Consider the following 27,785-nt stretch of genomic DNA (forward strand, 5'->3'; position numbering starts at 1 on the left):
TTTCTTCCTGCCGCCGCCCCCCTCGTGCGTCCCTCCTGTCCCAGGCCCCTCACCCTGCTGGCTGGCCAAGCTCCCTTTACCTCCGCAGCCCTTCCTTGCTGGGTCGGCCACCTCGGCACGGCACCTGAAGACTGGGAAGCGCCCCGAAGAGATGCCGGGAGCTCGGTTACGAGGGAGAGGATGGGAGCTTTGGGGCTGGGGCGGAATGAATGGGGGGGGGGGGCAGGGGAAGGGAGGGGGAAGGAAGGGGGACGGGGGGGGGGGAACCCCCCGATATTTAAAGCAAGAAGAAGCCCTCTCCATGGGGCAAAACCCCTCCGGCTGCGGATTGGGGATGGGTTGGGGATGCTCGGCACTTCGACCCCCAGCCTGGGCAGGACCCCCACCCCCCCCCACCCCCCTCCGGCGGGGTCTGGGGGCTGCAGGGGGGGGGGGGGGTGCCCAGCGGTACCCTCTGCGGCAGCCTGGCGGGGTGGTGGTGGAGGGTGACCGACGGCAGGAGGAGGAGGACACCGGCGGGACACGGGCAGGACCCCGCGGGGCCGCCCCGTGACCGCGCGGGGGTGGCGCCGGGCGCGTCCCCGCCCCGCGTGACGCCGGCACGGAAACGGCTCGGGGCCGCCATGGAGTTCCCGGAGCTGGGGGAGCACTGCTCCTGGGCCCCCTGCCAGCGCCTGGGTGAGGGCCGGGGAGGGAAGGAGGGACGGAGGGGAAGGGGAGGGGGGGGGGGGGCACGGGGCCGGGGGGGGGGGGGGGGGAAGCGGTGCCGGCTGAGCGTCCCCGTGCCTCGCCCCCCGCCCCAGATTTCCTGCCCCTCAAGTGCGACGCCTGCCAGCAGATCTTCTGCACCGACCACGTCGCCTACGCCCAGCACGCCTGCACCTCCGCCTACAAGAAGGTGAGCACGAAGGGAGGTGTCCTTCCTTCCCCACCCCCACCCCCCCCCCCATGGACCAGAGGAACACCCGGAGGGCTGCGGGGCTGTGCCCAGCTCCCCCCCGCCCCCCCCCCCCCCCGCCCCCGACACCCCGCTGGAGCCCCGCAAACCTGGGGCGAGCCGGCGGGACGTGCCCGCCCGCGGCTTCGTGGCCCCGACGCCTTTTTTTCGCCCTGCCCGCAGGACGTGCAGGTCCCCGTGTGCCCGCTCTGCAACACGCCGGTGCCCGTGAGGCGAGGGGAGATGCCCGACGTGGTGGTGGGCGAGCACATCGACCGCCACTGCAAGGCCGACCCCGCGCAGCGCAAGCGCAAGGTGGGAGCCCGAGGGCGGGAGGGGTCGGAGGGCTTCGTGGGGTGATTTCGGGGCTGGGATAGCCCTGGGGGGCAGCACGGCATCCGCGTGGGGCTGGAGGAAAGGCAGGACGGGTGTGGGAAGCAGCTCGCTGCTGCTCGAGGCGCGGGTGGCAATTTGCTGCCCTTCTCGCCAGGGAGAGCCAGCCCCGGTGCTGCCGTGGGGCTCTGCGAGGCTCCTGGTGCTGTTCCGTGCTCACAGCGACCCTTGTCCGTACGGACCGAAGCGTTAGCGCACGCTAACAAAGTGCCTGTGGAAAGCCCCTAGCGGGAGACAGGCCCCAGAGCCCCCAAAAAGCGGCACCGATGGCGAGGGACAGCCCCGTGCGTCCCTCCTCACCGCCGCCACCGCTGCTTGCAGATCTTCACCAACAAGTGCTTGAAGCCCGGCTGCAAGCAGAAGGAGATGATGAAGGTGATCTGCGAGCAGTGCCACAGGAACTACTGCCTGAAGCACCGGCACCCCCTGGACCACGACTGCGGCGGGGCTGGGCACTCGCTCTCCAAAGCTGGGTGAGGGCCTGGGGACGGCAGGGCTGGTGGGGTGACAGAGAAGAAACCAAGTTCCTCCTGCCCCCGGCCCCTTCTCTGGGACTGCTGCGTGCTCGCACCCCATGTCCTGTAGCTAAATACCCACCACCAGGGATGGTTGGGAGGAAGAGGATGCCGGGGAGGTCTCTCACTCACCCGGCGTCCTCGCCCTGGGTGCTCAGCGCCCAGGGGTGCCCCGTGATGGCGGAGCGCTCGCTCACAGGCCCGCTCTCTGCCCTAGACACGCCGCGCTCGCTAGGGCCCAGGCGTCCTCCTCCAAAGCAGTGACCACGCCAAGCAGTGGAGCTGCCCGGCCCGCAGACAGCCCCTCCGCCAGGTAGGTCCGGTGGCAACCCCACTCGGCGTTGGCTCCCCGTGGGACGCAGGAGCTGCTCCCCGCTCCCTGTGGCCGCCCGTGCCGGCGCTCCCCTGACGGTGACCCAGCTTCTCCCCTGCCTGCAGAGGCAGAGCAGCCGCGTCCCAGACCCCCAGCACCTCCCCGCCGGCTGCCGTGCTGCAGAACGGACTGGTGAGTGGGCTGGCCTGGGCTTTTGGGGGGGTTCCTGCTCCCTGTGCTGGCGGCAGGGGCAGAGCGCGGCTGCTGACGGGGGGGGGCTTTGTTTCAGAGCGAGGAGGAAGCGCTGCAGCGGGCTCTGGAGCTGTCCCTGGCGGAGTCAGCACAGGGCTCGGCGCAGCCGCCCAGGTACGGCCGGGGACGCGCGGTGCCAGACCCTGAGTCACGGGGCCGGGGGGGGAGGGATGGTGACGATGGCCCTGCGTGGCCGGGGGGGGGGGGGGGGCACAGGGACGAGTCCAGAGCCGTCGCTGAGCTGTGCTCTGTGCCACGGGTGCTGGGGGGGGGGGGGGGGGGGGGGCGGCGAGGGGCAGCACGGGGGGGGACGCGCTCGTGACCGCTTGTCAGCGATGAGCACGGCGAGTCCTGGGGCACGCCGCTTGGTGCTGCCCCCCGGGGGGGGGCACGAGGCCCACGCTGCTCCGCTGCCCCCACAGCACGCAGGAGGAGGAGGACCTGGCGCTGGCCCAGGCGCTGTCGGCAAGCGAAGCTGAGTACCAGCAGCTGCAGCGGCAGGTGAGCGGGGCCGATCCTGGGACCCCCCCCACCCCCCCCACCCCCCCCCCCACCCCTCCAGGTTCTGCTCCTGGGGGCTCGAGCCCTGCCCGTGCCCCTTGCAGGCCGGGGGAAGACGCCCGTCCTGCCTCCCTCACCCCGCGCTCCTTCCCCTCCCAGGCGCACGGCTCGAAGCCGTCCAACTGCAGCATGTCGTAGGCGGCATCCTGCTGGGGCACGAGGGACAGACAGCCGTGGCCTCCCCCGGCGATGCCGTCAGGGCATCCTGGACATCCTGGCACCATCTCATCTCCCCGGGGACATGGCCAGGCACCATCTCATCTCCCCGGGGGCTGTCGGCCAGCCACCAAACGCACACGGACATCTCAGCCCCGCGTGCAGGGGGTGCGGCAAACCCCTGGTGCTCCCGCGGGGGGTGCAGGCTGGGGGCAAGCCCGAGCACACGCTGGCTGAAGCGAGCAGCGGTGCACGGAGGGTGCTGAGCCCGCAGCTGGTGTCCTGTCACCGCTGGGGATGTGGGGAGAGGGCAGGGCTGGCCTGGGGGGGGTGCTTCCCCCCTTCTCCAGCCATGCTGCAGGTCATCCCCTCTTCGGGAGCAGCAGCACGCAGCTAGGGTTGGAGCACAGCACCCTCCTTCCCTGCGGGCAGGAGCTGATCCCCGGGCTGGGGTCGTGTCCTGCCAGCCTCCTGGGGGAGGTCGGTGCTGCCCCGTGCTGCTTTCTTGCCGGCTCTCTCAGGTTTCCCTGCTGGACCTGCTCCTGCCCGTGCGGATGTGCCTGGTTCTGCGGGGCTGGGCACCTGGCAGCGGCGCCTCCCCGGGCTGGAGCTGGGTTGGGGGTGGGCTGGAGGAGTGCTGAAACGTGTCAAAGTGCTGCTTGGGAGAAAATAAAGGCATAGCACAAGGTGCAGAGTGGCTGTGCGGGAGCAGCGGGTTGGTGCCGGGGCTGCTGGCTCACAGCTGTGAGCTGGGGGGGGGGGGCGGGTTGAATGGGGGCACAAGGAGGGGGTGGCAGCACGGGGGGGACAAAGCGGGCACCGGCTGCACTGCTCCTTGCTTCCTTTGGCAGCGAGCAGCCCTTGGTGCTGGCGGGATGGGGACAGGGACAGGCTGCTGGACTGAGCCCCGTGGCAGAGCTGCTGGTGACCCCCGGGCACAGGCGGTGCACCCCCCGTCCCCGTCCCTGCCCGCAGCGCAGCCCCCTGCCCCGGGGGGGCCCTGCAGGCACCCTGCCCAGAGCACGCAGGCACGGAGCTGGGAGGGACCTGGTTTAAGGAGCTACACAACAGCAAACCAAACGGGTACAAACGCAGCGGAGTGTCCAAGCCAGTCCCTGCCGCTCCTGGCGCGCACACGGAGCCGCAGCTGGCAGCGGGGTCCCCCGGCACCACGGGTGCCCGAGCCCTGGTTCGGAGTCACAGCGGAGCCCCCGGCCGTGCTCACGGCCCCTTCTTGCCACCGGGGGGCTTCTCGGTGCGCCGCTCCTTGCTCTCGCCCTCGTCCCCAGCCTGCTGCTGCTGCAGCCACATGCTGGCGTACACGCCGCCCTTCTGCAGCAGCTCCTCGTGCCTGCGGGGACAGCGGGGGGGCTGCAGGCTCCCGAGCTGGCCCCAGAGCCGGGGTCCCCGTGGGCAGGCGGCGCCGAGCCCCTCCGGCCCCCTCGCTCACCTCCCACGCTCTGCAATCCGCCCGTCCTTGAGCACCAGGATCTGGTCTGCGCCCACCACGGTGGAGAGCCTGCGGGGAGAGGCAGGGCCTTGCTGCAGCAGGGCTCGATCTGGCAAAAAGGGGCTTGCACGGCGCGAGGAGCTGCTGTCCCGGGGGGGGGGCGAGGAAAGTCCCTGCTCCTCCTGAGCCAGCCCAAGGGCCCTTGGTGATGCCCCAAGCTGGCCAGGAAAGGCATCCGAGCCCCGGGAAGCGCCGCTCCGGAGGATGCCGCGGCACGGCTGCGGGGCTTGCCCTTCCCCGTGCCCTCCAAAATCCTGCCACCCCACTGCAGGAGGGCTTTGCGAGCTGGATCAGCCCCTTCCGCCCGTCCCTACCTGTGTGCCACGACGATGCTGGTGCGGTGGGCGCAGACCTTGGCCAGGGAGGCCTGGATGTTCCTCTCGGTCTCCGTGTCCAGCGCGGAGGTGGCCTGGGGGAGAGGGAGGTGGCTATGGGAGGCAGCCCGCCGCAGAGGGGCTGCTGCAGGGCACGGCTGGGAAAAAGGGCGGGGGGGGGGGGGGGCTTTGCCATTACCACGTCCAGCAGGATGATGCGGGGGCCCTTCAGGATGGTGCGTGCGATGGCCACGCGCTGCTTCTCCCCCCCGCTCAGCTTCAGCCCCCGCTCCCCCACCTGGGTGTTGTACCCTGCAGGCACAAGGGCAGGAATGAACTGCGCTGGGCCCCTCCGAGACAGGGACGGGACCCAGAGGGACGGCAGGGAGAGGCAAAGCACGGCCAGCAGCGCCCACCCCGTGAGCTGCAAGGGCGTGGAAGCGGGGAAGGGGCTGCGGGGTCTCACCGTCGGGGAAGGAAAGGATGCGGTCGTGGATGTCAGCAGCCCGGGCTGCCTCCTGCACCTCCTCGTCGGTGGCCAGGACCCGCCCGTAGCGGATGTTGTTGGCGATGGTGTCGTTGAAGAGCACCGTGTCCTGGGGCACCACCCCGATGTGAGTGCGCAGCGACGCCTGCTTCACCTGGGGAGGTTGTGGGGGGGGGGCGGTGAGGGCTCAGCCAGACCCCCCCCCCGTGCCCCTCTGCCCCCTTCCCACCCTGCCCTCAGCCCTGCAGTGCTCAGAGGGACCTCACCTGGGAGATGTCCTGCCCGTCGATGCGGATGCAGCCACCCCGCACGTCGTAGAAGCGGAAGAGCAGGCGGATGATGGTGCTCTTCCCTGAGCCCGAAGGTCCCACCTGCGCTCAAAGGATTTGGGGACACCAGAGACAACCCCCCCCCCCCCCGCTGCTGGACACAAGGGGCTGAGCGAGGAAGGACTGTCCCGGTTTGAGGCCAGTCCTTCACACCCCATCCCTGCCACCCCCTCGTCCCCCCATCCCACACCCACGGTCCTGCTCTCACCAGGGCCAGGGTCTGCCCAGGCATCACGGAGAAGGAGACGTCCTGCAGGATTTCCTTCCTGGGAGAGGGAGCAGGGTTCAGGGCCACCTCCCGTACCCCACGTCCCCGTGCCAGGTCCCATTGCTGGACTCATCCCCCCTGCCCAGCACCCCGTACCCATCCACGTAGCTGAAGTGCACGTTCTCAAACTCGATGCGCCCGGCCTCCAGGCGCAGGTCTCCGGCGTTCACCGCGTCCTTCACCTGCCATGCAGAGAGCCCTGGCCTCAGCGCCAGCCTCAGCACCAGGGGCCGTGCCAGGGAGCGGGCTCAGGAAGGGGGCCCCCCACCTCCTGCTCCTCGTGGAAGAGCTCGAACATGTTCTCCATGTCCACGAAGGAGTTCTGGATCATCCTGGAAGGGGGGCAAAGAGCAGAGGGAAGGGTTTGGGGAGCACACCGTGACCCAGGCGCTCCCGGGGATGGGGCAGCACTACCTGTAGTAGGTCCCGAACCAGTTGAGCGGTGTGTAGAGCTGGATGATGTAGGTGCCGAAGAGGACAAAGTCCCCCACCTGGAAGGGCCGGGGGAAGACGTGCCCGTCACCCCCAGCAGCAGGACCCCTCCCCAGGCAGGGGCGGCCCCAGCCTCACCTGCAGCTTGTTCTCGGTGACAAAGTAGGCGCAGAGCAGCGACCCCGCCAGCAGCCCCAGGCCGATGACCAGGTTCTGGGTCTGGTTGAGGAGGCCCAGCGAGGCGCTGACCTTCCACTCGGACAGCTGCAAGAGGCGAGGTCGTCTGTGAGCCCCTCCGAACCACGGCAAAGCCCCGCCAGCTGCCCGCAAGGCCCGGCTCCTTCCCCTCCAACCCGGTGCTGAGCGCCCCGTACCTGGTACTTGACGATGGCATCGTTGAAGCGGTTCACCTCGTAGCTCTCGGCGTTGTAGTACTTCACCTGCGGGACGCAGAGCCGGGCTCAGCACCCTGCCCAGCGCCGGGCGGGGATGCTCGGCGCCCACCCTCGCCCCTCCGCCGTCACCGTCTCGAAGTTGAGGAGCGAGTCCACGGCGCGGGACTTGGCCTCGTTGTCCCGCGTGTTCATGTCCCGCCGGTACTTGGTCCTCCACTCGGTGATGAAGATGGTCAGAGCTGCGGTGGGAAGGGGCTGTGTCGGTGGTGGGTGCCCGCAGCCCCGGCAGCTCAGCACCCCACTTCCCGACCGCGCTCACTCAGGTAGAGGCTCATGCACACGAAGATGATGAGGCCGAACCAGGCGCTGAAGACGGAGGTGAAATAAACGATGCCGATGACGATGTCCGTGACGGTGGGGACGATGCTGAAGACGATGTAGCTGCGGGGGACAGGGGGAACATCGCACCAGGCCAGTCGGCGGGGGGAGCCCAGCCACTGCCGCGGGCCCGCTCTGACCTGAGCAGGCTGTTGATGCTGCTGGTGCCGCGGTCCACGCTGCGCAGGACCTCGCCGGTGCGGCGGCCCAGGTGCCAGCGCAGGGACAAGCCGTGCAGGTGGGCGAAGAGCTGCACCTGCACCTGCCGGTTGGTGAACTGCTGCACCCACACCCACAGGAAGGTGCGCAGGTTGCTCACGAAGCCGGTGGAGCCTGCGGGGGGCCAACGGGGAGGTTGGCGGGGATCGGGTCCCCCCGCGGTGTCCCCAGCCAGGGGAACGTGCCCCACGCCATCCCTCCCCAGCACCCCGTCCTTTCCCCGGGTCCTTACCAGCACCTCCGCCCTGCAGGAACTTCAGCCCCACGTAGATGCAGACGGTCCAGGCCAGGGTGTGCCAGGGAGCACCCTCCGTCAGCTCGTTCACTGGGGAGATGGTGGCACGTGTCGGGGCAGGGAGCACCGCTGGGTGCCCCACGGGAACCAGCCGCAGCACCCAGCTCCAGCCCCAGGACCCTGCTCCTGCCAGGTCCCTGCACCCTCCCAGGTCACTTGTGTCCCCCCTTGGTCACTTGTGTCCCCCCCAGCATTTGGCGAAGCAGCGGGCAGCCGTCCTGAAATGCAGCATCCCCTGGGGTGTGCCAGAGGAGCAGTGTGATGGCCGAGGTGGGGACTCAAAGGACGTCACACCTTCGGGATGTGGCAGCAAGCACATCTCTGGGCACAGCGTCCTGGGGCTGGGCAGCCAGCACAGGCAGGAGAGGAGCACTGGGAAAAGCCCCAGAGAAATTCCTCTGCCCCCTGCCACCCAGCAGGACACGGGGGGCTCATTCCCAGAGCATGCAGGCTCTCAGGGGCCAACCGCAGCCCCCCAGCCTTGGCTCTCCCAGGCCTCCTCGCTGTAGGGACAGGGTGTCCCTGAGCCAGGACAACCATCCCCGGGCACCTCACCGATGTTCTTGTAGTAGATGGGGACGAAGACGTTGATGGCCCGCTCCAGGCCCATGAGCGCCATGCAGAAGAGCACCAGCCCCTGCAGCAGGCGGTTGCCTTTAGGCCACATGTACTGCGCCAGCAGCCGCAGCTTCCTCCGAAAATCCTTCCAAGTGGAGGTGCTCCTGCCCGCGTCCTGCAGCAGCGGCTGGGGGAGCGCAGAGAGAGAGGGGTCACCGGCAACAAAACCAGCCCCAACCTCCTGGGGTCCCCGCTCCGTCCTGCCAGCACGCAGGGAGCTCACACGGCCCTAAGCCACGCTCCCCCCAGCTCCTGAAGATGCCAGTCTCGGGGGAGGCGGGTCTCCGTTCTGTTCTCAGCCTCTTCCCCAGCAGAGAGGTGCCCTGGGACTCACCTGGCTGTTCTCCACGTCCCGCTCCTCCTCGTTCACCAGCAGCATGTAGGGCTTGTGGGGCAGCCCCGGCGCCTTCATGCCCAGGACGAAGAGCAGGAACGTGCAGATGTAACGCAGCAGCCAGAGGGCGAACTGCACCTGGGTGGAGAAGGCTCAGCGCCGCAGTCTGCCCTCAGCACAGCCCGGCCGGATTCGAGACGGGCGTGAGCTGAGAGAGGTGAGGACCAGGGGCGGAGAGGAGCAGGAGCAAGGGCTGAGGTGTGCGGGTGCAATGTGGAAGCGTGCACGCCCTGGGCGTGAAGCAGCCACGTGCCAGGAGTGTGTCGGTGCCGTGCACGACACCCGCCCCCAGCACCGTGCCGCTGCAGCCCCCCAGCGAGGTGCCCCGGCCCCCTTCCCTGCCCACCTACCTTCTGGTCGGTGTCCTCCAGCGCCCACCACCACAGCGGGCTCCTCCAGCACACCAGCGTCAGGTTCTCGGCAGCGAAGGCCAGCGCCCAGAAGAGGAGGAGGACGGTGCCGTGGCCCCGTGTGCGGTCGTGTGCCAGCACCCGCGTGTGCTCCAGCTGCAGGAGGGCCACGGCGCAGCCCCAGCTGAGGGCCCAGAGGCAGGCGTGCAGCACCATGTACCCGTAGAGCCTCCCGGGGCCCCCCACTTGCCACAGCAGCCCCCCGAAGGGCTGCAGGGCCAGCAGCAGGGACAGCAGGACCTGGCCGCGGTAGAGGGGCGAGCGAGGGATGTATTTGGGCTCCATGGCGCGGCCGAAGCGGACGTAGCAGGCGTACTGCAGGGCGCCCAGCAGCAGGCAGACGCTGAGCAGCACGGCGGGCACCAGCGTGAAGAAGAAGCAGGGCTGGAAGCCCTGCTGCACCCACGCCTGCGCCACCGAGCTGTTGCCCTCGCAGTAGCCCCCCAGCAGCGCCATCCTCGCCGCTCGGGGGCTGCGGAGAGACGGGGAGCGGGGGTCTCAGGGGGGGGGCACGCGGGGTGCGGACGGATGCCGCGAGGGACCCGCGGGGGGGGCACGCGGCGGGGGGGGGGGGGGGGACCAGCGGTGTGCCCGGGGCTGGACGGAGCCCCAGCAGGGCTGGCGACGCCGGGGTGCCCCAGGGGACGACAGCCGGGCTGTGGCCACGCTGTGCCGCCCCCCGCCCCACGCCGTGCCCGCTCCCGGCCTCCCGCTGCAAGCCCGCGACCCCCGCCCTGCCCCCCCCCCCCCCCCCCCCCCCCCGAGCAGCCGCCGCCGCCCCCCGGCCCGGCCCCGTTCACCTGCCCCCGGCCCCGCCGCCTCCCGGTGTCCCTCCCGGTGCCGCTGCCTCCGCCAGGCCCTGGCGCCGCCTCGCCGCCGCTCCCCGCCCCGCCGGGCCCGGCCCTCCCCTCGCCTTCCCTCCCTTCTTCCCCTCCCCTCGCCCCGGCCTCCCCCTTATCGCCGCGGGCAGCCCGGCCCTGGGGCCGCAGATAGCCCCCGGGCAGAGGTCGGGCAGGACGGGGCGCGGCGCTCCCCCCGGCGCAGATGGGGATAGATATAAATAAATAAATTTATATTTAGCTCCTTCCAGCCGCCGCCTGGCCCCCGGCCCGCTCGGGCTGGCAGGGAGCCGCTGCGTGCCCCGCGCTTGTTGGCTCCCGCGGGAGGCCCCGCACACCTCCAGGCTCCCCGTGGCCCCTGTCACCCCAAAAGCACCCCACAAAGGGACCCCAGCCCGGGCCAGCTCAGGCCGCCTCGCCCCACTGCCGCCCAGCATCCCCCATAGGGAATCGCCGGTCCCTGGGCAAAACAAACCCTGGTGCTCCTGCCACAGGGGGCTGACCCCCCCGTTGCAGCCCCCTTGCTGTCACGGCAGGGTGACAGGGACTCTCCGCCAGCCCCCTGTGGACCGCCTCGCCACCTCCCCCATCCGCACTGGCTCGTGCGGCATCCTCAGGGTGCGAACAGAGACACGGAGGCGGCTGATACACCCCGTCTTTATTCGACGGCTAGACAGCTGTACAGCGAGGGCGCGGGGCCGCGACGCCGCGCTCCCCGGGCATCCCCGTGCCCACGGGGCTGAGGAAGAGTGGCTCGCCATGCACACGGGACACTGACGACACAAGCACAACATGCGGCGAGGACTCCTGGCCGGCCTCTCCCTCCCGCTGGCCCAGGGAAAGGCACGGACTTTCCCCCCCTGCCCCAAAGACGCAGCCAGCCTCCACCTGCCCAGCCTAGAAACCAGCAGCAACCATGCCAGGAAACCCAGACGCGGCGTCCCACAGCCCTCAGGGCTGGGCTTGCCTTCAAGGACATCCGTGCTCAGCCTTCCTCCAGAAGCTCAGCCTGTGAAATCCCTGCCGGCCCAGCCACCAGCTGCCGCGGGCTCAAAGGGCCACCCCCGGGGCAGGGAACGTCACCTCCGTGCCCAGAGGGAGCCCAGGCGGCACGGGCAGCAGCTGGAAAGCTTGGGTTGGCGAGAACCACCCCTCGTTGCTCCCTAGCTTGGCGGGGATCACCATCACTCACAGGTCCCAGGGGTGCAGGGAAGCCCAGGGTTCAAGGAGGAGCCCCGCTCGCCGCCTCCGCCCTGTCCTCAGCAGCGCGAGCAGCAGCTGGCTCAGCACCCTGCGCCTGGCCTGGGCTCAAAGGGCACGGGGCAATAACCTGGCAGGGGAAGAAAGGTCACCCCGTGCGCCCCAGGGATGGGAGAGGAGGGCCCGCAGCGCTGGTGCCGGGCATGGCAAAAGCGAGGCAGCCCTGCCGGAGGCGAGGGGAGCGAGGGAGGGTGGAAGCAAAGCCTGGCAGGGGGGAGCCGAGATGCAGATCCTCACAAGCTGCCACTGGAAGAGAGGCAAGGGAAACCAGAATGATCTCGGGAAGGCCTTGGCCAAGGTCACGCTGCACAGCCAGGATCCTGATTCCCTCCTCCACCCCCCCAGGGCTAGGCTAGGGTTTGCCTCTCCCTTCTAGGTCCAGGGCACCCCTTCTTTCCACCCGAGGCACTAGCCAGCTGCTTTGCATGTGGTCTCCAAAGCAGCTGAAGCCACGTTGCAAGCAAAAGGATTGCCTCGGGAAGGAAGGAAGGAGCCAGGAGCCCCTGGGGGAGATGCGAGACACACTGAAGCCTTTGTTTGGGCAAGAGGGAAGGCCGGATACCACAGAAATGGCCGCATCAGGAAAACAGACCCATCGCAGAGCGGGCGTAGGGGGGAAAGGAATCGATACACAGAGCACAAGACCTCCGCCGTGGGCTCCGAGCAGGGTGCGTGCACTCCCGGGTAACACCGGGCTGCACCACGCCAGGGGCTCTTTGGCACTGCGACAGGGCCTGTGAGCAGCCCACATCCCACGGGCGCTGTGCAGGGCAGAAGGTGCCACCCTAGCCCCAGGACAGGGCAGGGAAGGACAGCAGAGAGCCAGGACTGCCACCCCAAGGTCCCCTCCTTGTGTGCCTGCGCCAGGGCAGCTGTCACGGGAGCCGGGGAGGAGCTGCAGCATCCCCGCACCCCGGAGCTGTTCCCACCAGCTCTAGACCCCGGCCCGACACGCACAGCAGCAGCTGGGGGCATCCTGCCGCAGGGTGCTGGGGCAGCACAAGTCTGTGCACAGAGACGGGCGGGTGACTGCCCCGCTGCTGTCCTGCTCCAGCCGCAGGGGTGCGACATTGGTCCTCTCTGGGAGGGGGGAACGCGGCGCCGGGCACCTCCCCGGGCTGCAGGCAGGGCAGGTGTGGTGCCAGCACCGCTGCAGGCTGCGCTAGACCCCTTCGACAGCTCCTGCTGCAGTCAGCCATCCCCAGGGGACACCAGCTCCCTGCCTTCGTTTCGGAGGCAGCTCCCAGCTCCCCGTGGACGGCTGGAGCTGGGGCCTTCTCCCGTCTCTGCCAACAGCAGCCGCTGCCGCCACCTCCACGCCCGTCACTGCTAGTCCCGTCCCGTCTGCTGTCACAGGCTCTGCAGCGATCCTCCGGCACAGACGACACAGATGTGAACACAGACACAGGTATGTACTCACACACGCATTCACCCCACAAGAGTCAGAGTGGCGTTGGCTTGACACACGGCTGGACACAAGGCGCCACCGCAAAGCCGCTGGCCCGGCAGTTTTGTCTCTTCGGCAATTGATGGCAACAGAATGGAGCCCACGACCACCCTGTCCCCTCGGGACAGGAGAAGAACCAGGCTGACGCCACATCCTGCTGCCCAGGCGGCCCCCAGTCTGCATCCCCCACGAGATCCCCAGTCTACAAGGCTATACCTGCAAGACAGAGAAGGGACGTGGCCCTTGTTGGGACCCGCTGCCGGCACCCCCACCTGGCGTCCAGGTGCACGTTGCCCCTCTCAGCCGCAGCAGCCTTCACCCCTACCTTGTGGATCTGCGGTGGAAGCTCATCCTCCGAGCTCTCCTCTGGCACGGGCTCTGGGTGCCTCGCTGCCTGCCCGTCCTCAGCCCAGCCTCCTAGCGGGAGGCGGGAGAAGTGTGACGGGGCTCTGTGCACTGTGCCTGGGTCTGCAGGAGAGGCGAGGAGGGAGATTAGCTAGCTGGGGGACTGTCAGTCTTCTGGGGCAAGCAGGTCGCTCGTGCCAATCCGCACAGGACACTGGTTGTGGGACTTTGGCCTGGAGCTCAGCCCCCCGCTCTGGCTCTCGTACCTGTGATGCCACCGTAGCGCCGCTGGAAGCCAGTCTGCAGCGTGGACGTCTCCTCGGCAGGCTGCCGCGGCGAGGAGAAGGGGTAGCTGGCAGAGCGAGGGATGGGGACAGGGGCACCCCGCTGAGCATCCAGCTCCTCGTGGGTGCTCTCCCCGCTCTCGTCGCTCTCCCGCCGGTGCCAAGTGTGCCGCTCTGGCTCCAGCTGGGCGTGCTGCTTGTGCAGCTGCAGGGCCAAGACACGAGCAGGTCAACTACGTGGGGAGAGCCCAAATGCCCCCATGCGCCCTCTTCCCAGCAACGCACCTCCGCTCGCTCCAACCCCCCAAGGCAGGACGCCCCAGTCCTGCCGGCCCTGGGCCCGCACCCCTCTGGCCAGCCCAGCTTCAGGCTGCTCACCTCGTGCATGTAGAGCGCGTGGAGACTCATCTCAGTGGAGGCATACTCTGAGAGAATCATGCTCTGCAGCTGACCCTCCCAGGCACTGCTCCCCGAGCTCACGGTCCTCGCATCAGCACTGCCACGGGAAACACGAGTGATGTTTGCTGCCCAGGTGGCCCCCATCACCCCCCAGACCCCCCTCTGCTCTAACACCGGGCTCACAGACATCCGCTCCCGTGCTGGATACGAACAGGACCTCTGCAGCATCCCCCCAAGTCCCCTGCTCCAGGAACACCATCACACTGTGCCACTGTGCTAGGGCACAGAGCTCATCAGCTTCTGACTGCCAGAGCGAGCAGCATTCAGCACCAGGGCACGCCCTATTCCATCGTACCCTGCATCCCCAGGAAGGGATGCTCAGAGCTGCCTCTTCCCCACCAGGGGTTTCTCAACACTGTGGTCCCTACAGGAGAACACCAGAGCCCCAACGCCGCCTCTCGGGGACAACATAAGCACCTGGGCCTAACTCTCCTTGTGAAGATGGCCCTTGCTGTCCCAAGCTACAAGCGCACACAGCGACCACGCACCTAGGACAAGAAGGGGTAACGGGATTTGCAAGGTCTGGCTTGGTCTTACCACCCCGTTCCAGCCCGCAGCTGGCAGCCAAGGCTGCCACACGCCCTTACCCAGAGGCCGTCATGGCACTGGCGCCCCGAGGCTGGGCGCCCTCTCCGTCCCTTCCTGCCGTCTGGAAGCCACTGGGGGGCTGCTGGGCAGACTGGAGCGGGGAGAAGGAGCGCAGGGCCGAGGCCACTTCGGAGAGGTGGCGAGAAGCCTGTCCATCACGGCCCATGTGGAAGCCCAGCGCCGAGGAGCCCGCTATCACATTGGCAATCAGGCTGTGAGGCTGCAGAGTCAAAACGTAGAGAGAATCACTGCCCTGCGCAGACCTGGAGGCCTGATCCCCACCACCGAGAACTGACGACAGCACTCTTTAGCCCCTTCTCCCACCTCACAGGGCCCCCAACACCCAGCTGCCCTTCCCTAGAGAGCCTGAAGCAGTCCCAATGAGTGCTGATCCACCACGTTCACATCTCTGGCTACAGCACAGCCAAGGGCAAAATTTGCCCAGACGGTCTGATTATTACAGCTTGTCAGCACGCAGCAAGCACCCTAAGAACGCCCCACGTCCCCCCCCATCCTGGGCACCTCCGACTCTGACTGCAGGGACTGGATGGAGCTGAAGAGGGCGTTTTCGGGGAGCACAGCCTGCTGGGCCAGTGCCACGCTGCTGTCGCGGTGCACCCGCTCCTTGAGGAAGCCGATGAAGGCCGTGCTCTCGCGGGGTGGCTGCCACTTGGGGTTGGTGATGGCGAAGTGCATGAGGGACAGCTCCGTCTTGCCATCCTCCGCCTGCTGGTAAATGGAGGCCTCCGTCTTTCCTGCTGACATCCACTGTGGAGCACAGAGAGATAACGAGGGTCAGGATCTGCTTTATACCCGTGCCAAGCCCAGGAATCCCGCAGCCGGTCTGGGCAAAGCACGCAGCAACCAGCACAAGCTGGGCCACGGCTCCGTGCAGAAGGCAAGCGCTGTACCAAAAGCCCTGTGTTAGTTCAGCCCTTGCAGCTCACCTTCCACCTCCATCCCAGAATATACAAGGGAACTAGAGAGATGAGGGCCAGTCACAAAAAACAGAGCTCCAACCCGCAGCAAGAGCGACTACAGCCAACAAATAACTTCTTAAAAGCTGCCTGCCACAGCGAGACCACCCCTCCCTAGCTCCTGTCCCTTTCGCTAGCGAGTCCTTCCTGATGAGTAACCTACATTCCCAGGCACAGCAAACAGACCGATCCTCTTTCACTCCAGCGCAGGTTTTGTACAAAGGGAAACCATCTCCCATCTCCCCTAGGCTCCTTGTCTCCTGGGCAAAAGCAGCCCAGCTTTTAAAAATCAGTTCTCACACTTTGTAGATGTCCAAGTATCCCTGTTCCTCTCTCATGAGGACACAGGACTCCTAGCCGTGCAGACAGACAAGGACGCAAAGAAATGGCAAAGCCTGGTTCACAAAACATCAGGTTAATAGTCACAGCTGGGCCACAGGAGCCTTCTGGGGCTGGGGACCTGTGCTGGCAAACCCAGACCCAGAGGCATATGCAGGCAGCCAGGCCGCGGGCTGCCAAGAGCGGTGATTTACAGCCTTTTCTGCGCCTAAAGGACCAGATATGATGCGCGGGGCCCACACTGCTCTCCCGCCGCCCGCGGGACCTACCGCCGGGTGGCCATGCTGGCGCACGTCCATCTGGGCGAAGGAGCAGGTGTCGCCCACACCCACCACCTCCACGGTGAAGTTGCGGAAAAAGTCGACGATGTCCAAGGACTTGGGCCGCAGGCAGACGATGAGGATCAGGGGGGTAATGATGGGGCTCAGGAGCTCCTCCAGGATGAAGACCTGAGCACAAAGACGACGGGCTCAGCACGAGGTTGAGGATGTCAAGAAACCTGCCAGCCCCAAAGCCAGCTCCAGCCCGTCTTCTGGGGCGGGGCGTCTCTGAGAAAGCTGCCTCCACCCTCTGCCAGCCCAGGGATGGGAGAGAGTTTCCATCCCAGCCCCTCGCGTGCCAGGCTCACCGCTTTGTACTGGAAGAGCTGGGCAAACTCGTCCCTGGTCTCATAGCGGTGGGCATTGCCCTGCCAGTGGTCAGGCATGTAGTGGATGTGCGCCAGGATGACTCGCAGCAGCTGCTCTGGGCAAAACACCAGGTGCTGGTCGGGGATGAAGGACCTGCAGGGCAGGAAAACGTCAGCATTCCTGGAAGACCTCGTCCTGGGACGGCAGGGCGACCGGCCCACATCGCAGCTTCACCTGTGGCCTTTACTCCAACCCAAACCCGCCTGCCAGCCCAGCCCTGGGATGTCACTGTCCAGCTCCAGCAACACCCCCACATCATCACATCATCCCTGAAGGCACCGCCACAGCCACTGCATCCAAGTTCCCCCTTCTCCTGCCTGCCCCACTCTTGACTCCCCAGCCGTGCCCTCCACTCACACAGACTCACGTCCACCTGTAACCTAGGAGTGCACCAAAACGCACGGGGTCAGCCTCGCTGCTCCCCACCGTGCCGCCAGCAGCAGCCCTGCCCAGCACGGGGGCAGCGGGGACCCACCTCACCTGCACACCGTGATGCCCACCCCGAGCAGGGTGACCGTGGTCAGGACGTGCTCGACAGCCAGCACGTCTTCGTCGTAGATGGTGAGAGCGATGAGCACCGCCAGGATGGAGCCAGCAAAGAAGGCCACGTTCTTGGCCACGATGGTGAGGAGCGGGGAGATGAAGCAGTTCATGTACTTGGAAGCTGGCTTGTAGCCTTTGCTGAGGCGCGAGTGCAGTTCGTGGTCCAGCTCGTTGAAGTGACGGAGGTAACAGCGGCCGTAGAGAGACCAGCAGCGGGCACCCAGGCTGCCCGGCTCCCGCTTCAGGATCTCCGTGTAGCTGAAGAAGGCGTAGAGGATCTGCCAGATGAGGATGAGAGGGCAGAGGAGGAAGTTGGCGATGCCAATCCAGAGGATGCGAGTGCTGAGCTTCTCGGCCAGCTCCAGGCGGTTCCCAGCCCGCTTGTACTCGGCCTTCAGGCTCCACTCGTTCTCGAAGAGAGAGCCAGGCCCCCAGAAGAAGATGAGCTCGAAGTTGTACTTGAGCCCCCGCGTGTAGAAGACGGTGTCTCCCAGCAGGGGCAGGCGGAAGCGGATGGGCAGCAGCGACTTGTTCACCATGGCCACCATGTAGTTCTTGAAGCGGAGGATGCGGTGGTAGATGTCCAGCTCTGTCAGCTCCTTCTTGTGGATGCAGATCTGGTGCTCCTTCTGGATCTGCACGATGCGGGCCTGCACCTCCTGCCAGGTGTAGTAGGGCAGGTTGGACTGGAAGGGGAAAGCAGCGAGGTTAGGGGCAGGCTGCGCCCGCTCAAACAGCGGGTCCCAGCGCACACCTCGGGGCATGGATGAGCCACGTGCAACATCCTGGCATCAGGCACCTCTTCCTGCACTGCTTCAGCCTGCAGCAGTGAGCAAACCTCAGGCCTTGCCCCAGTGCCCTTTCCCCCTCGCTTAGTGGAGGTGGCTGTTTTCCAGCCACTCACGCACCAGCTGCCTGGGAGGCAGGAACACAGGCCCAGTGTCATGTGGGTCCTCCCAGAGCTCACAGTCCTGTGTTTGGAGTCAGCAGCAAGGCACAGACAGGGAAAGGGACTCAACCAGCATCCCAGAGGGAGCCTGTGAAAAAGCTGGGGACAACCCAAGCCTCGTGGCTCCACCTCATCTTTCTCAAGACACGATCTCTCCTCAAAACATGTGCACACACCCTTCAATGTTGTCTGTCAGAGCAAGGACTCTGGACAAGGATGTACGTGCAAGCCTCAAAGCCCAGGTTTGACACACTGATCAGGGTGTCTTCAGCAACTAAGTAGCTCCAGGCCCCAGTTTGCCCATCAGTAAACAAGGAAGCTGATGCCCTCTACTTCCCAAGGAGGTCTGAGAATACCCTCACTTATGTCTCTTCTGCTGAAAGGCATCGCAGAAATGGCCATCACAGAAGAATAAACATACTGGGTGGCAGATGGCAGAAGCTTGTGCCAACACAGAGAGGCAGGCCGGGCAGAGGGGTTAACAGGCGGTAAGCTGGCTGCTGGAGAAGAAGCTGGAAGGGGAGCCATGCAGTCACGTAGACTGGGATGAAGCAGAGGGACAAGAGCTCAGCACAAGTCTCCTGAAGAAGCTGACCACAGAGAGGAGTGAAGGTGAGCTGATTCTCACCACGTGCCTCCCACTTCCCTCAACGGCACCACATGCTGCCCCTGTCCCACCTACTTACCATGGGGATTCTGAGGGCATTGATGTAGAAAGAGTGAATCTCCCAGTAGCAGCAAATATTGTAAATAAATTTGACAAGCCGGTGGATCCAGAAAACTCCAGCTATCACCAGGATGCAGATGAGGAAGCTGTTTGCCTGGATTCTGCAAGCAGGAAGAGCACAGAGTGGGAGTCGAGCCCAGGGAAGGAGATCTTAGTACCTGAAAAAGCAAGAGCAGTGGCCAACGTGCCCTTGCCAGCGCCTACCTTGCACTGCAGACATTTGGAGGCAGGAAGGCATCTGGCAGAGTCACCTTAATGGGCTCACTTGGATGCTGGCTGTGATTTACTGCCTTGTTGGCAAAGAGGATGTCATAATCAACACAGCTGATAAGAAAGGTGGTGAACGCCACCACGAAGATGAACTGCCTGTGGAGAAAGGGAGAAGCCATGAGGGAATCACACTTCTGCCCCCGCAAAACGTGAAGCAGGCAGGACACAGGGTCACACGTCACAGAGATGCAGGGTCACGCACTCCCACAGCCATGGCAGCAGGAAAGCTCACAGGCAACAGTTCCCCAAAATGAACCGAAGGTTTCGGCATGTATAACTCTATCGAGGGGTGGACAAGATGACCGTAAAGGGGATCCTCCTGCCCACCCAACTGCGGGAGCTCAGCAGGCTCCTGTAACTATTCCCCAGCAGCTATTACAGTCCAAACAGAGGGGCAGCCTGCACTTACATGAGCTCAAAGATCTCCCCGATGAGCATGCAGGTGAAGCCATTCTTCTGATGCAGGTTATAGACGTGAACGCTACAGTCAAGGAAAACAGTCTGGAGACCCCTTCCCTCAGACAAAGGACGGAGAGGCTGCTGTCCCACGGGCAACCACAGGCCCTCAGCCAAATCTTGCTCCATCACCTACAGGCCTCCCAGACCTCCTCAGCAGGGAGCTGGTTCCCTACTGGCACGGAAACACACGCTGCCGTGCTAAAGCTCCCCTTAGACAACAAGACCGGCCCCAATCCAAACCCCTTCTTCCCCCACCCAGCTCTCAGAGAAGGATTATGTCCCAGCACACGGCACAAACTCAGCTGGCCCTCAGGAAAGCTCTCAGGTGCGGGATAACGCAGGGACAGGCAAAAACGCATCGAACACCCACAGACGCAGGGGGTCTGCCACCCCACAGCCCCTGTGGAGCCACGGGGCGTCCTGGGGGACGGGGCAGCCCCCACCCCAGCTCCAAGCCACGCCAAGCCAAGCGTTCTGTCACCACGGGCTGGGAAAGGATATCCGAGAGAAGAAGAGGTTCAGGTTCTCTATGTGGTGCCACGGAGCTGAGGGGAGAGAGACACGGTGAGAGAGCAAACCGGCACAGCCCCGGTCCCCCCTGACCCCAAACCCCTACCCCCGGTCCCCCCCCTGGCCCCCAGCAGCCCCACAGCCTCCCAACCCCGGTCCCCTTGACCCCACAGCAGCCCCACAGCCGCCCATCCCCGTTCTCCCCGGCTCCAAACCCCCACCCCCGGTCCCCCCGGTCCCCCCCCGGCGCCCCCGGTCCCCCCGGCTCACACTTGGCTCCCTCAGGGACGTGCACCAGGAGGTCTCCGCCGCCGGGCGGGGACTCCGTGGAGGAGCTCTCCAGCCGCTGGTACTGCGTCTCCAGCTGGGCCATGGCCGGGACCTCCCCCCCCCCCTCCGCCACCACCACCGGCCCCCTCCCCGGGCCCGCCCCGCGACTGACGGCCGCTCCGACCAGTGGATGGCGGCGGCGGCGGGGCTGAGCCCGGCGGCGGCCGGTAGGGGAGGAGAAGGATGTGACGGAGCGGGGCGGCGCCGCCGGCGGAGCGGGGCGGAGGCCGGGGCTTAGCGTGGCTGTCAGCGGCGGGGGGGACCCCGGAGGGACCGTCCCGGGAGGGTCCCGGGGGGGGTCCCGGGGGGATGGCGGCGCCCCGCAGCCGCTCCGTTTTCCTCGCGGCCCAGGACGCCGCGCTCCTGCACGGGCTGTCCCTCGTCACCCGCTTCGCCGCGGCAGGGCACGGTGCGTGGGGCTCCCTGCGGGGGTCCCCGGTGTCCTGCTCCTGCCTGGCAGCCCGTAAAAGGTCCCGGAGCCCCTGGAGGCGCCGCACAGCCCCTTTGTGGTTCTTTCAGGGCAAGCTGCTGCCAGCCCCGGCGAGGAGAAGGGCGGCGGGGTGCCCGAGGTGCCCGAGGTCCCCGAGGGGATGTGGTGCTCAGCCTGCGCCCAGCGCTTCGGCAGCCGGGAGGAGCAGGTGAGGGGGGTCCGAGCACCCCGCGGGGCTGGTGGGTCGTGTCAGGTCTCTGGTGCGGGTGGTTGCTGCAGAGCACCGGGACCCTGCCGGCTGACCCCTCTTTTCTCTGCAGATCGAGCACTACCGTCTCGACTGGCACCGCTTCAACCTGAAGCAGCGGCTCCTGGGGCGCCGGACGCTGCCGATGGAGGTGTTTGAGGAGAAAACCACCACTGGTAAGGAATGGAGATGCCCCCAGCAGGGCCCAGAGCCCATCAGTGGCCTCTCTGGGGCCGTTCTGCCCAGGGACGAAGCTTTTAGCTCGCTGTGCTTGTTCACAGCTCTACTGTGCTGTCTTCAGGGGGCTTCTGGGGGCCCAGCACTGCTCCTGAGCCCTGCCGACTTGTCATGGCCAGGAGGTGGTCTGCCTGAGCCCCTGCTGGTGCATATCTGGGGGTCCAGAGCCCCAGACGCCTATTTCCCCTGCCCACAGCCTCCTTGTGATATGTAGGGTATTGCACAAGACACGTTAGGGCTGTGGGCAGGTCCTTAGAGCCAAGGTTTTGGGGAGGCTGTTTGTTAATCTTTGTCTGGCTCAGCTGTCCTATTTTCTTTTCCTTGCAGGTGATATTTCCAGCATCTCAGGGTCTGATTCAGAGAGCTCTGATGCAAGCAGCGAGTCAGAACTGCAGCCCCCTGCCAGCAGCAGCCCCGGGACCCCCCGGCTGCCCCGCTCCCACAAGGTGCTGCTCCGCAACGCAAGCGGACAGCTCATCTCTGCCTACCGCTGCGTGCTGAGCACTGGGAAGGCAAGTCACAGTCCTGCTTGTTGGGAGAGGGAACGGAGAGAAGAGGGGGAGCACTGGGGCGTGGATACCTGCCTGAAAGTCCCTGGTGTCCCTTTATGGGAGGGGTGGGTTCTGGTGCCAGGTCAGAGCCCCAGGCTTGCTGTAGACGAGATGCTCCCAGGAGTGTGTCTGGGGTTATGCATGTACCAGCAGGGGGACTGGCCTCTGTCCTGGGGGACAGCAGGGGACAGCAAGGTGATCCCATAGGTGCTAGCAGGAGTGTCTGTCTCAGGGTGGCAGTGAGGAGCCAGAGGAGTTGACAGCATCACTGCAGAGCCTCAGCACAAACACGTGCTGGGTTGTGCTGATGATGGGTGGCGGGCACTTCGCAGGAGCTGTGTTCCGGGGGTGAGTACAGGGGTACAGGGCTGGGGTTGCCCCTCTGGACAGAGACAAGTGGGTCCGGGTGTTGAAGGGCCCTTCCCTGAAGGCCAGCACCTCCTTACTCCTCCATCACAGTGCTTACCACACCCTGGGCACCAGCAGCTCCTCCTCTTCTCTCGAGGGCTGGCTAACCCCAGTTGCACTGCAGGAGAAATGTTAATCTTTGGGGCCCCAGGGGGAAAACAACTAATCTTCCAGGGTCCCAGGGAGCATCAGCTCTCCTCTTCTCTGTGCACAGATCCCATTGCTTATTTCTGCCCCTCTCTGCAGCCCCCAGGTGCAGGAACACAAGACCTTCCACCGCTACACGGTGCGAGCCCGGCGGGGCACAGCCCAGAGCCTCCGGGATGCCCAGACCCCAGGGTCAGCACCCAGGTCGGCCGGAGCCTCCCTGCGGCGTTACAACGAGGCCGCGCTGCTCAAGGTGGGGAAGGATTGCAGCCCTGAGCTTTTGGCGGAGAGAGGTGGTCGTGGCCAGCTCTGTGTGAGGGTGCCGTGCCACTGCCGGAGGTCGTGTGTGGGCTGTGAGCTCCACAAGGGGGGTCAGGGCCCAACTGGGGCTTCTCTGTCCTGGGTTTGTGCCTGTTCCAGAGCTGCCTATGCCCACGCTGCGTGCTTACGACCCCACGGTGCCTCCCCTTCCTACACAGGACATTCAGGACCTGCTGACAGCCTGGGCACATCACCTGAAGGAGGCTCAGCGCATCTTTCTCCGGGCCCCCCGTCACAACCGGGCGCTGCTCTTTGGCGGCAGGAACCCCCCGCTCAGCCAGGGCGACCCCCGCATCTGCCACATCCCCCTCAGCACCCGCAGGGCCACCCTGCGGAGGTGCTGCGAGTTCACACCGCGCTGGCCAGCCTGCAGGTGTACGGTGAGTCGGCCCGGCCCCGGTGGTCAGAGCAGCTGGGGTGCTGTGGTCCCTCGTGTGACCCCGTGTGCGTTACGGGGTGCTGCCCCGCGGGGTGGAGGTGCCAGCTCTCCTGCCCTCTGTCCCCGTGGACACGGGGTGCACCCTGTCCCTGGGCAATGACAGGAGCACCCTTACTGCCCAGGGAAGGACACGCCACTGGAGGACATCGTCGGGTCCCCCCGGAAAGGGTGGCAGAAGCGGCAGCGGACAGCCGAAACGGATCCCCTGCAAAAGGACGCAAGTGGTGAGTTGAGCTACAAAGGGTGACGTGGCTCTGAGCAAGCAGGGGAGTCTGGTGTTAGGGCCAACGGGTTTGCATCCCTGCAACGGGTCCTCTGCGGATAGTGGCCTTGTGCTGGGCAGAAGGGGAAGGTGTGCCTGGCTGGGAGTCCCAAATGATTCGTGCTCTGTGTTGGTCTTCAGGCCTTGTCCTTTCACCCCCCTCAGCCCCAGAGGATGAGGAAGAAGAGGAGGGAGAGAGCCCCGCAGGGGAACTGGAGACTGTGGAAGTGACTCTGGGGACCTTAGACCTCCGGGAGTTCGAAATGATGCCCAAGCAAAACCGCAAACGGAGGAAGAAGAGGAACAAGAAAGTGGAGAATGGTGAGGGGGGAGAACTGTGCCTGGGGTGCAGGCTGGGCTGTGGCCCTTTCCCTCACCACTCTCTCCCTGTGCAGGGCCCCACGCTGAAGAGACGGGATGCTCTGATACCCAGGGTGGGCAGCCAGGCCCGGAGCTGGTGGGAGAGCTGCAGGAAGAGGCTGGGGCTGAGCCCTTTCCCTGGGCTGGAGGTGAGTGGGGTCTGGAGCTGGGCACCTGCCCCGTGTGCTGGGGCCTTTGCGGCAGCACAAAGAACAAGTTGTTGTGCTGGGTGCCGGGGTGGCTGTAGTGCAGCCACATGCCTTTGAGTGAGCAGAGCAGCAATCATCCCAGCAGAAACAACACGGCTTGGATGGGATTTGAGAGCAGCAGGTGTCCGTACTGTGACAGCAGGCCTGAGATGTTGCAGGTCAGCAGCTGGCCAGTCCCCTGCAGAGAGTACAAGCTGATGGGAGAAGGGAAAGTACCCAGGGACACCAGGTCCATTCCCCTGGTTCCTGCTTTGTGAGGCAGGCAGCACCTGGCTAAGTCAGGTGTATGGGGTCGGGGTAGGTCTCATCTCAGCAGAGAGCATGGCTGCTGTCAACATCGCCGTGGTGCCCTGTCACAGATGCTGAAGGTGCGGAGATCCTGCAGTGCCCAAATCCAGCTATCGGGATGATACATTAAACAGCACTGTGTTGGTTTTCTGGTCAGACCTGAGCACTGCTCTACCCTGGCAGCCAAACGGCCCTGTAGCATCAGACTCCTCTCCTGTTCCTCCCTCACAGGAGACCCGCAGACCCAGCTCCGCGATACCCTGTTCACAGCCTGCAAGACAGGGGATGTGGGGACACTACAGCACCTCCTAGGTGTGCCAGAGAACAGGGGCCCCCTGGAGGACAGCAAGGACAGGGAGGATGCGCAGCACCTGGATCTGCCTCGCTCCTTGCTCAACCAGCCCTTGGACGAGCACGGCTTCACCCTGCTTCACGTGGCCGCGCGTGCGGGGAAGGCTGAGGCTGTGCGCCTGCTGCTGGAAGCAGGGGCCGACCCTGCGCTCAGGTATGGCCGCAGGGCACCCAGCGGTCGATGGGCACAGCCCCTGCTGGGGGAGCACAGCTACTCCTGTCTCTGCCACTAGAGGCTGATGCCAGCCTTGTCGTCCAGCCAGGACGTCTGGGTTTATTTCTAGGCAGCTCAGAGGGCTGGGCTAAAATTGGCCTTTGCGGTGTGTTTTGAGATGAAAGGAGGAGAGGATGGGGGAAGACTGTGGTGTAGGGACATGCAGCCTTCCCCGTCTTGGCTGCGAGACGCTGGCCTGCTGTACCCGTTGGACACCTTCAGCGAGTCGCTGTACTCACAGGCCAGTGAGCAATAGGCAAGGAGATCGCAGGGCTGAGCTGCTCTCCCTGATTTTGCAGAGACCGTCAGGAGAGGACCCCCTACTGTGTCTCTGCTGACAAACCGACCCGCAACACCTTCCGCAAATTCATGGTGGACCATCCAGACAAGTACGACTATAGCCGTGCCAAGGTGCGTGCCTGTCCTCCCCCTCTGGGGGACCCAGAGCAAAGTGTCCTGTTCTTACCCACTCGTGCTTTTGCTCCCGGCTCCGTGGGAGCTGCTGACTTGCCCCAACCCGTGCTGTCCTCAGGTGCCAGGGCCCCTGACCCTGGAGATGGAGGCCAAAAAGCTGGAGAAAAAGCGGGCACAGAAAGCCCAGCGGAAGCAGAGGGAGCAGGCGCAGCGGGAGGAGCGGCAGCGCTGGGAGCAGGAGGAGGGGGAGAAGCAGCGGTTTGCAGCCCTGTCCGACAGGGAGAAGGTGATGCCTGGCACAGGGAAGGGGATCCAGCCTGGATGGGGCTGTGCTGATGCTGTGGGGTCCAACGCAGCGGCTCTTGCGGGTCTGACCTATCTTCTCTGCTCCCCAGAGGGCCCTGGCTGCTGAGCGGAGGCTGGCTGAACAGAAGCAGGACGGTGGCACAACAATTTCCAACATCAGGTAACGGCCCAGGCAGCTTGGATGCCATGAGGTGGCAGGAGGAGGGTGGTTGCTGTCAGTCCTGGCCAGACATGCTCCCTCCAACCAGGCCCTGGCCCTTGCTTTTAGTATGATGTTAGTCATCACTGCAGACAAATTCCCCCTGTCAGCACAGCCGTGCCCTGCCCTTTTTGTTCCAGTTCCTATTTCCAGTCTAAAGCTATTCCTGTCCACTCTATTCCCAGTAGTGTTTTTATAAAAGCTCTCTCACTTTCTTCCCCTGCCCCCTAAAATATTTTATAGAAGACAGCTCGGTCTACTTGCAGCCAGCTCTCTGGCAAGCCAGGCCCCCGGCCTCCCTTCTGCCTCTCTCTCACCCCACCTGCACTGTCCCTTCCCTTTGCCACCCCATCGGCTTGTGGGCAGCCAACCTTGCACGTGCTGATGTGGGGGGGGGAGGGCTTAACAACCCCATAGGGGGCCAAATTCCACCGTGTTCAGCCTGCCTTGAGGTACCTTGTGGTATTTCCACAGAGCATTTCCTCTGCGGAGCATGCCCTGGCCAGGCCGCTAGGTAAACCCTGTGCCTGAGCACGCTGGCGCTGTAGGACTGCTCCTTCACGTCTCAGTCCCTAGTTCAGCCACTAAACGTACCTCATCTGTCCCCCTCCTGTTCTTGCAAGCATCCCCTTCACTCAGGGCCACCTCTGCTCTTTCCTGCAGTCGCTGCTGGCACTGCGGGGAGTCCCTGCTGGGCCGGATTCCCTTCCACTACCTCGACTTCTCCTTCTGTTCCACGGCCTGCCTGCAAACCCACCGGCGGGCCCGGGCTGGCCACACGTAAGGCTGGGCCAGCTGCCGTCTGCCAAGGACCAAGGTGGTGGAAACACAGCTGAGCACTGGCGTTGCACCGAAGGAGAGCCATGGAGCGGTGCCGGTCAGGGCCTGAGCTGGTCGCGTCACGCTGCAGCAGCTATGGCAGGAGTGGGCACTGCAGCGTGAGTGTTGCTCAAGGTGGGGACTAGGGGGACGTTACGGCAGGGAGGCCTGGCTGGGTTGGTGCACAGGGTCAGTGCTCTTTTGGGGCCTGGCCCCAGCCGGGCAGTTTTGCTGCCTGCTTTTCTCATGGCTACCTTGCAGCTGCTGCCTGTGGCCAGAGGACGGATGGGGTCCTGAGCCCTCGTGCCTGTAGGCACCCCCTAGGCTGTGCTTTATTTACCCTTCCCTGTCCTAAATGCCACTGGATCTTGGCTGTATCATGTTGTCAGTAACTACCTCTTCTGCCTGCATTGTCAATAAAGAGGTGCCTTGAACCCTGTGTGTGTGTGTGAGGGAAACTATTTGGGTTGTGTTGTGGGATTAATGCAAAACACCCTGAGTCTGGGCTCCCTCCTCCCTTGTGCAGACCCTGTCTGGCCTCAGAGGGCAAGGTGGTCAGGGCTGTGCCTGCCCATGTTCTCCAGGAGCACATCCAGCACATCCCCTGTCCTGCTGGTCATACGCAGCATGGTCTGCCCATCCCGCTCCAGCATCCCCTGGTACTCCTGCAGACACAGGGTCAGTGCTGCCTTCCCCGCACCCCAGTCCCACCACCCCAAATGCTGCCAGCACAGCATCCCCCTGCCTTCTCCCCCCAAAGCCAGCCCAGGGCTGCCTGCTGCCCCCAGGGGAACATAAATGGGCCAGAGGGGTGCCCCTCAGGGGCTCAGTGGGGCTCTCAGCCTGTCCCTAAGGGCCTGGCCCAGCACGTCCCTCCCCAGAGGCACCCCACCTTCTGCAGCATCACGTAGCTGTGGTCACAGATGCCGTGGGGAGGAGCGCTCAGCGGGGCTGGGGCTGGGACATCGTGGGGCAGCTGTGTGTGGTACAGCACAAAGCCAGGGGCCTGCAGGGCAGCACAGAAAGGGAAATGGGGCTGCGGGGCCGGGGCTCACCGTCTCCCACTCAGCACAGATATAGGGCCCCGGCCACAGGATCACCAGGAGCCCCAGCTCCTTTGTGAGGTCCAGGAAGGTTTCCACGTCCCGGTCCCCAGCAAGTCATACACCCCTGGCAGCAGTTTAGGGTAGTTCCAGGGCACGTAGCTGGGGTGAGATGGGGATGGCAACTGGGGCGCACTGGGGGAGCCCAGCTGTGTGTTGTGCCCGGCAGGGGAGTCCCAGGGGGTGTCCCCCATTTTGGAAGTTCTAATAGACTTCCTCTTAGCAATTCTGCCAGCATCATCCCCTGCTCGTGGCTCTGCTCTCTGTAGACATGATCTGTCTATGTCAC

At 65.3% G+C, this 27,785-nt stretch overlaps 4 protein-coding genes across 5 annotated transcripts; 2 read left to right on the forward strand and 2 right to left on the reverse strand.

The window, feature by feature from the left end:
- The first annotated feature begins 531 nt into the window (after positions 1–531).
- On the forward strand, positions 532–3,815 carry ZFAND2B (zinc finger AN1-type containing 2B). Of its 2 annotated transcripts, none has more exons than XM_040561157.1 (9): positions 532–678; positions 804–898; positions 1,121–1,252; positions 1,652–1,803; positions 2,063–2,158; positions 2,284–2,350; positions 2,448–2,524; positions 2,833–2,911; positions 3,071–3,815. In XM_040561157.1, the coding sequence occupies exons 1-9, from the start codon at positions 624–626 to the stop codon at positions 3,107–3,109; spliced, it is 792 nt and encodes a 263-aa protein (XP_040417091.1). In that variant the 5' UTR covers positions 532–623; the 3' UTR covers positions 3,110–3,815. The 2 variants fall into 2 exon arrangements, with proteins under 2 accessions (XP_040417091.1, XP_040417092.1); XM_040561158.1 differs by having other exon boundaries at positions 2,290–2,350.
- Positions 3,816–4,164: 349 nt separating this feature from the next.
- ABCB6 (ATP binding cassette subfamily B member 6 (Langereis blood group)) lies at positions 4,165–10,034 on the reverse strand. The gene is made up of 20 exons (XM_040561152.1): positions 9,977–10,034; positions 9,117–9,648; positions 8,707–8,844; positions 8,310–8,499; positions 7,692–7,784; positions 7,381–7,573; positions 7,182–7,303; positions 6,992–7,101; positions 6,842–6,907; positions 6,606–6,731; positions 6,450–6,526; positions 6,304–6,367; positions 6,132–6,217; positions 5,976–6,033; positions 5,705–5,809; positions 5,418–5,592; positions 5,151–5,263; positions 4,952–5,046; positions 4,578–4,646; positions 4,165–4,478 (listed from the first exon to the last, which is right to left on the reverse strand). The coding sequence occupies exons 2-20, from the start codon at positions 9,630–9,632 to the stop codon at positions 4,349–4,351; spliced, it is 2,526 nt and encodes an 841-aa protein (XP_040417086.1). The 5' UTR covers positions 9,633–9,648; positions 9,977–10,034; the 3' UTR covers positions 4,165–4,348.
- Positions 10,035–10,656: 622 nt separating this feature from the next.
- On the reverse strand, positions 10,657–20,310 carry ATG9A (autophagy related 9A). The gene is made up of 14 exons (XM_040561151.1): positions 20,132–20,310; positions 19,853–19,896; positions 19,302–19,366; positions 18,827–18,988; positions 18,582–18,723; positions 16,884–17,632; positions 16,343–16,496; positions 15,984–16,163; positions 14,921–15,166; positions 14,398–14,618; positions 13,730–13,847; positions 13,334–13,556; positions 13,048–13,190; positions 10,657–12,938 (listed from the first exon to the last, which is right to left on the reverse strand). The coding sequence occupies exons 1-14, from the start codon at positions 20,232–20,234 to the stop codon at positions 12,933–12,935; spliced, it is 2,556 nt and encodes an 851-aa protein (XP_040417085.1). The 5' UTR covers positions 20,235–20,310; the 3' UTR covers positions 10,657–12,932.
- Positions 20,311–20,434: 124 nt separating this feature from the next.
- On the forward strand, positions 20,435–26,832 carry ANKZF1 (ankyrin repeat and zinc finger peptidyl tRNA hydrolase 1). Its single transcript, XM_040561160.1, is given in 16 exon segments — positions 20,435–20,600; positions 20,711–20,829; positions 20,942–21,044; positions 21,433–21,617; positions 21,889–22,004; positions 22,311–22,464; positions 22,691–22,862; positions 22,865–22,912; positions 23,094–23,195; positions 23,375–23,554; positions 23,629–23,742; positions 24,322–24,595; positions 24,955–25,066; positions 25,188–25,355; positions 25,465–25,535; positions 26,238–26,832. Coding segments are annotated over 16 exon segments (2,139 nt in total). The 5' UTR covers positions 20,435–20,500; the 3' UTR covers positions 26,359–26,832.
- Positions 26,833–27,785: the final 953 nt, after the last annotated feature.

The sequence above is a fragment of the Cygnus olor genome, chromosome 6, assembly GCF_009769625.2.
Source record: "Cygnus olor isolate bCygOlo1 chromosome 6, bCygOlo1.pri.v2, whole genome shotgun sequence".
NCBI classification, from domain to species: domain Eukaryota; kingdom Metazoa; phylum Chordata; class Aves; order Anseriformes; family Anatidae; genus Cygnus; species Cygnus olor.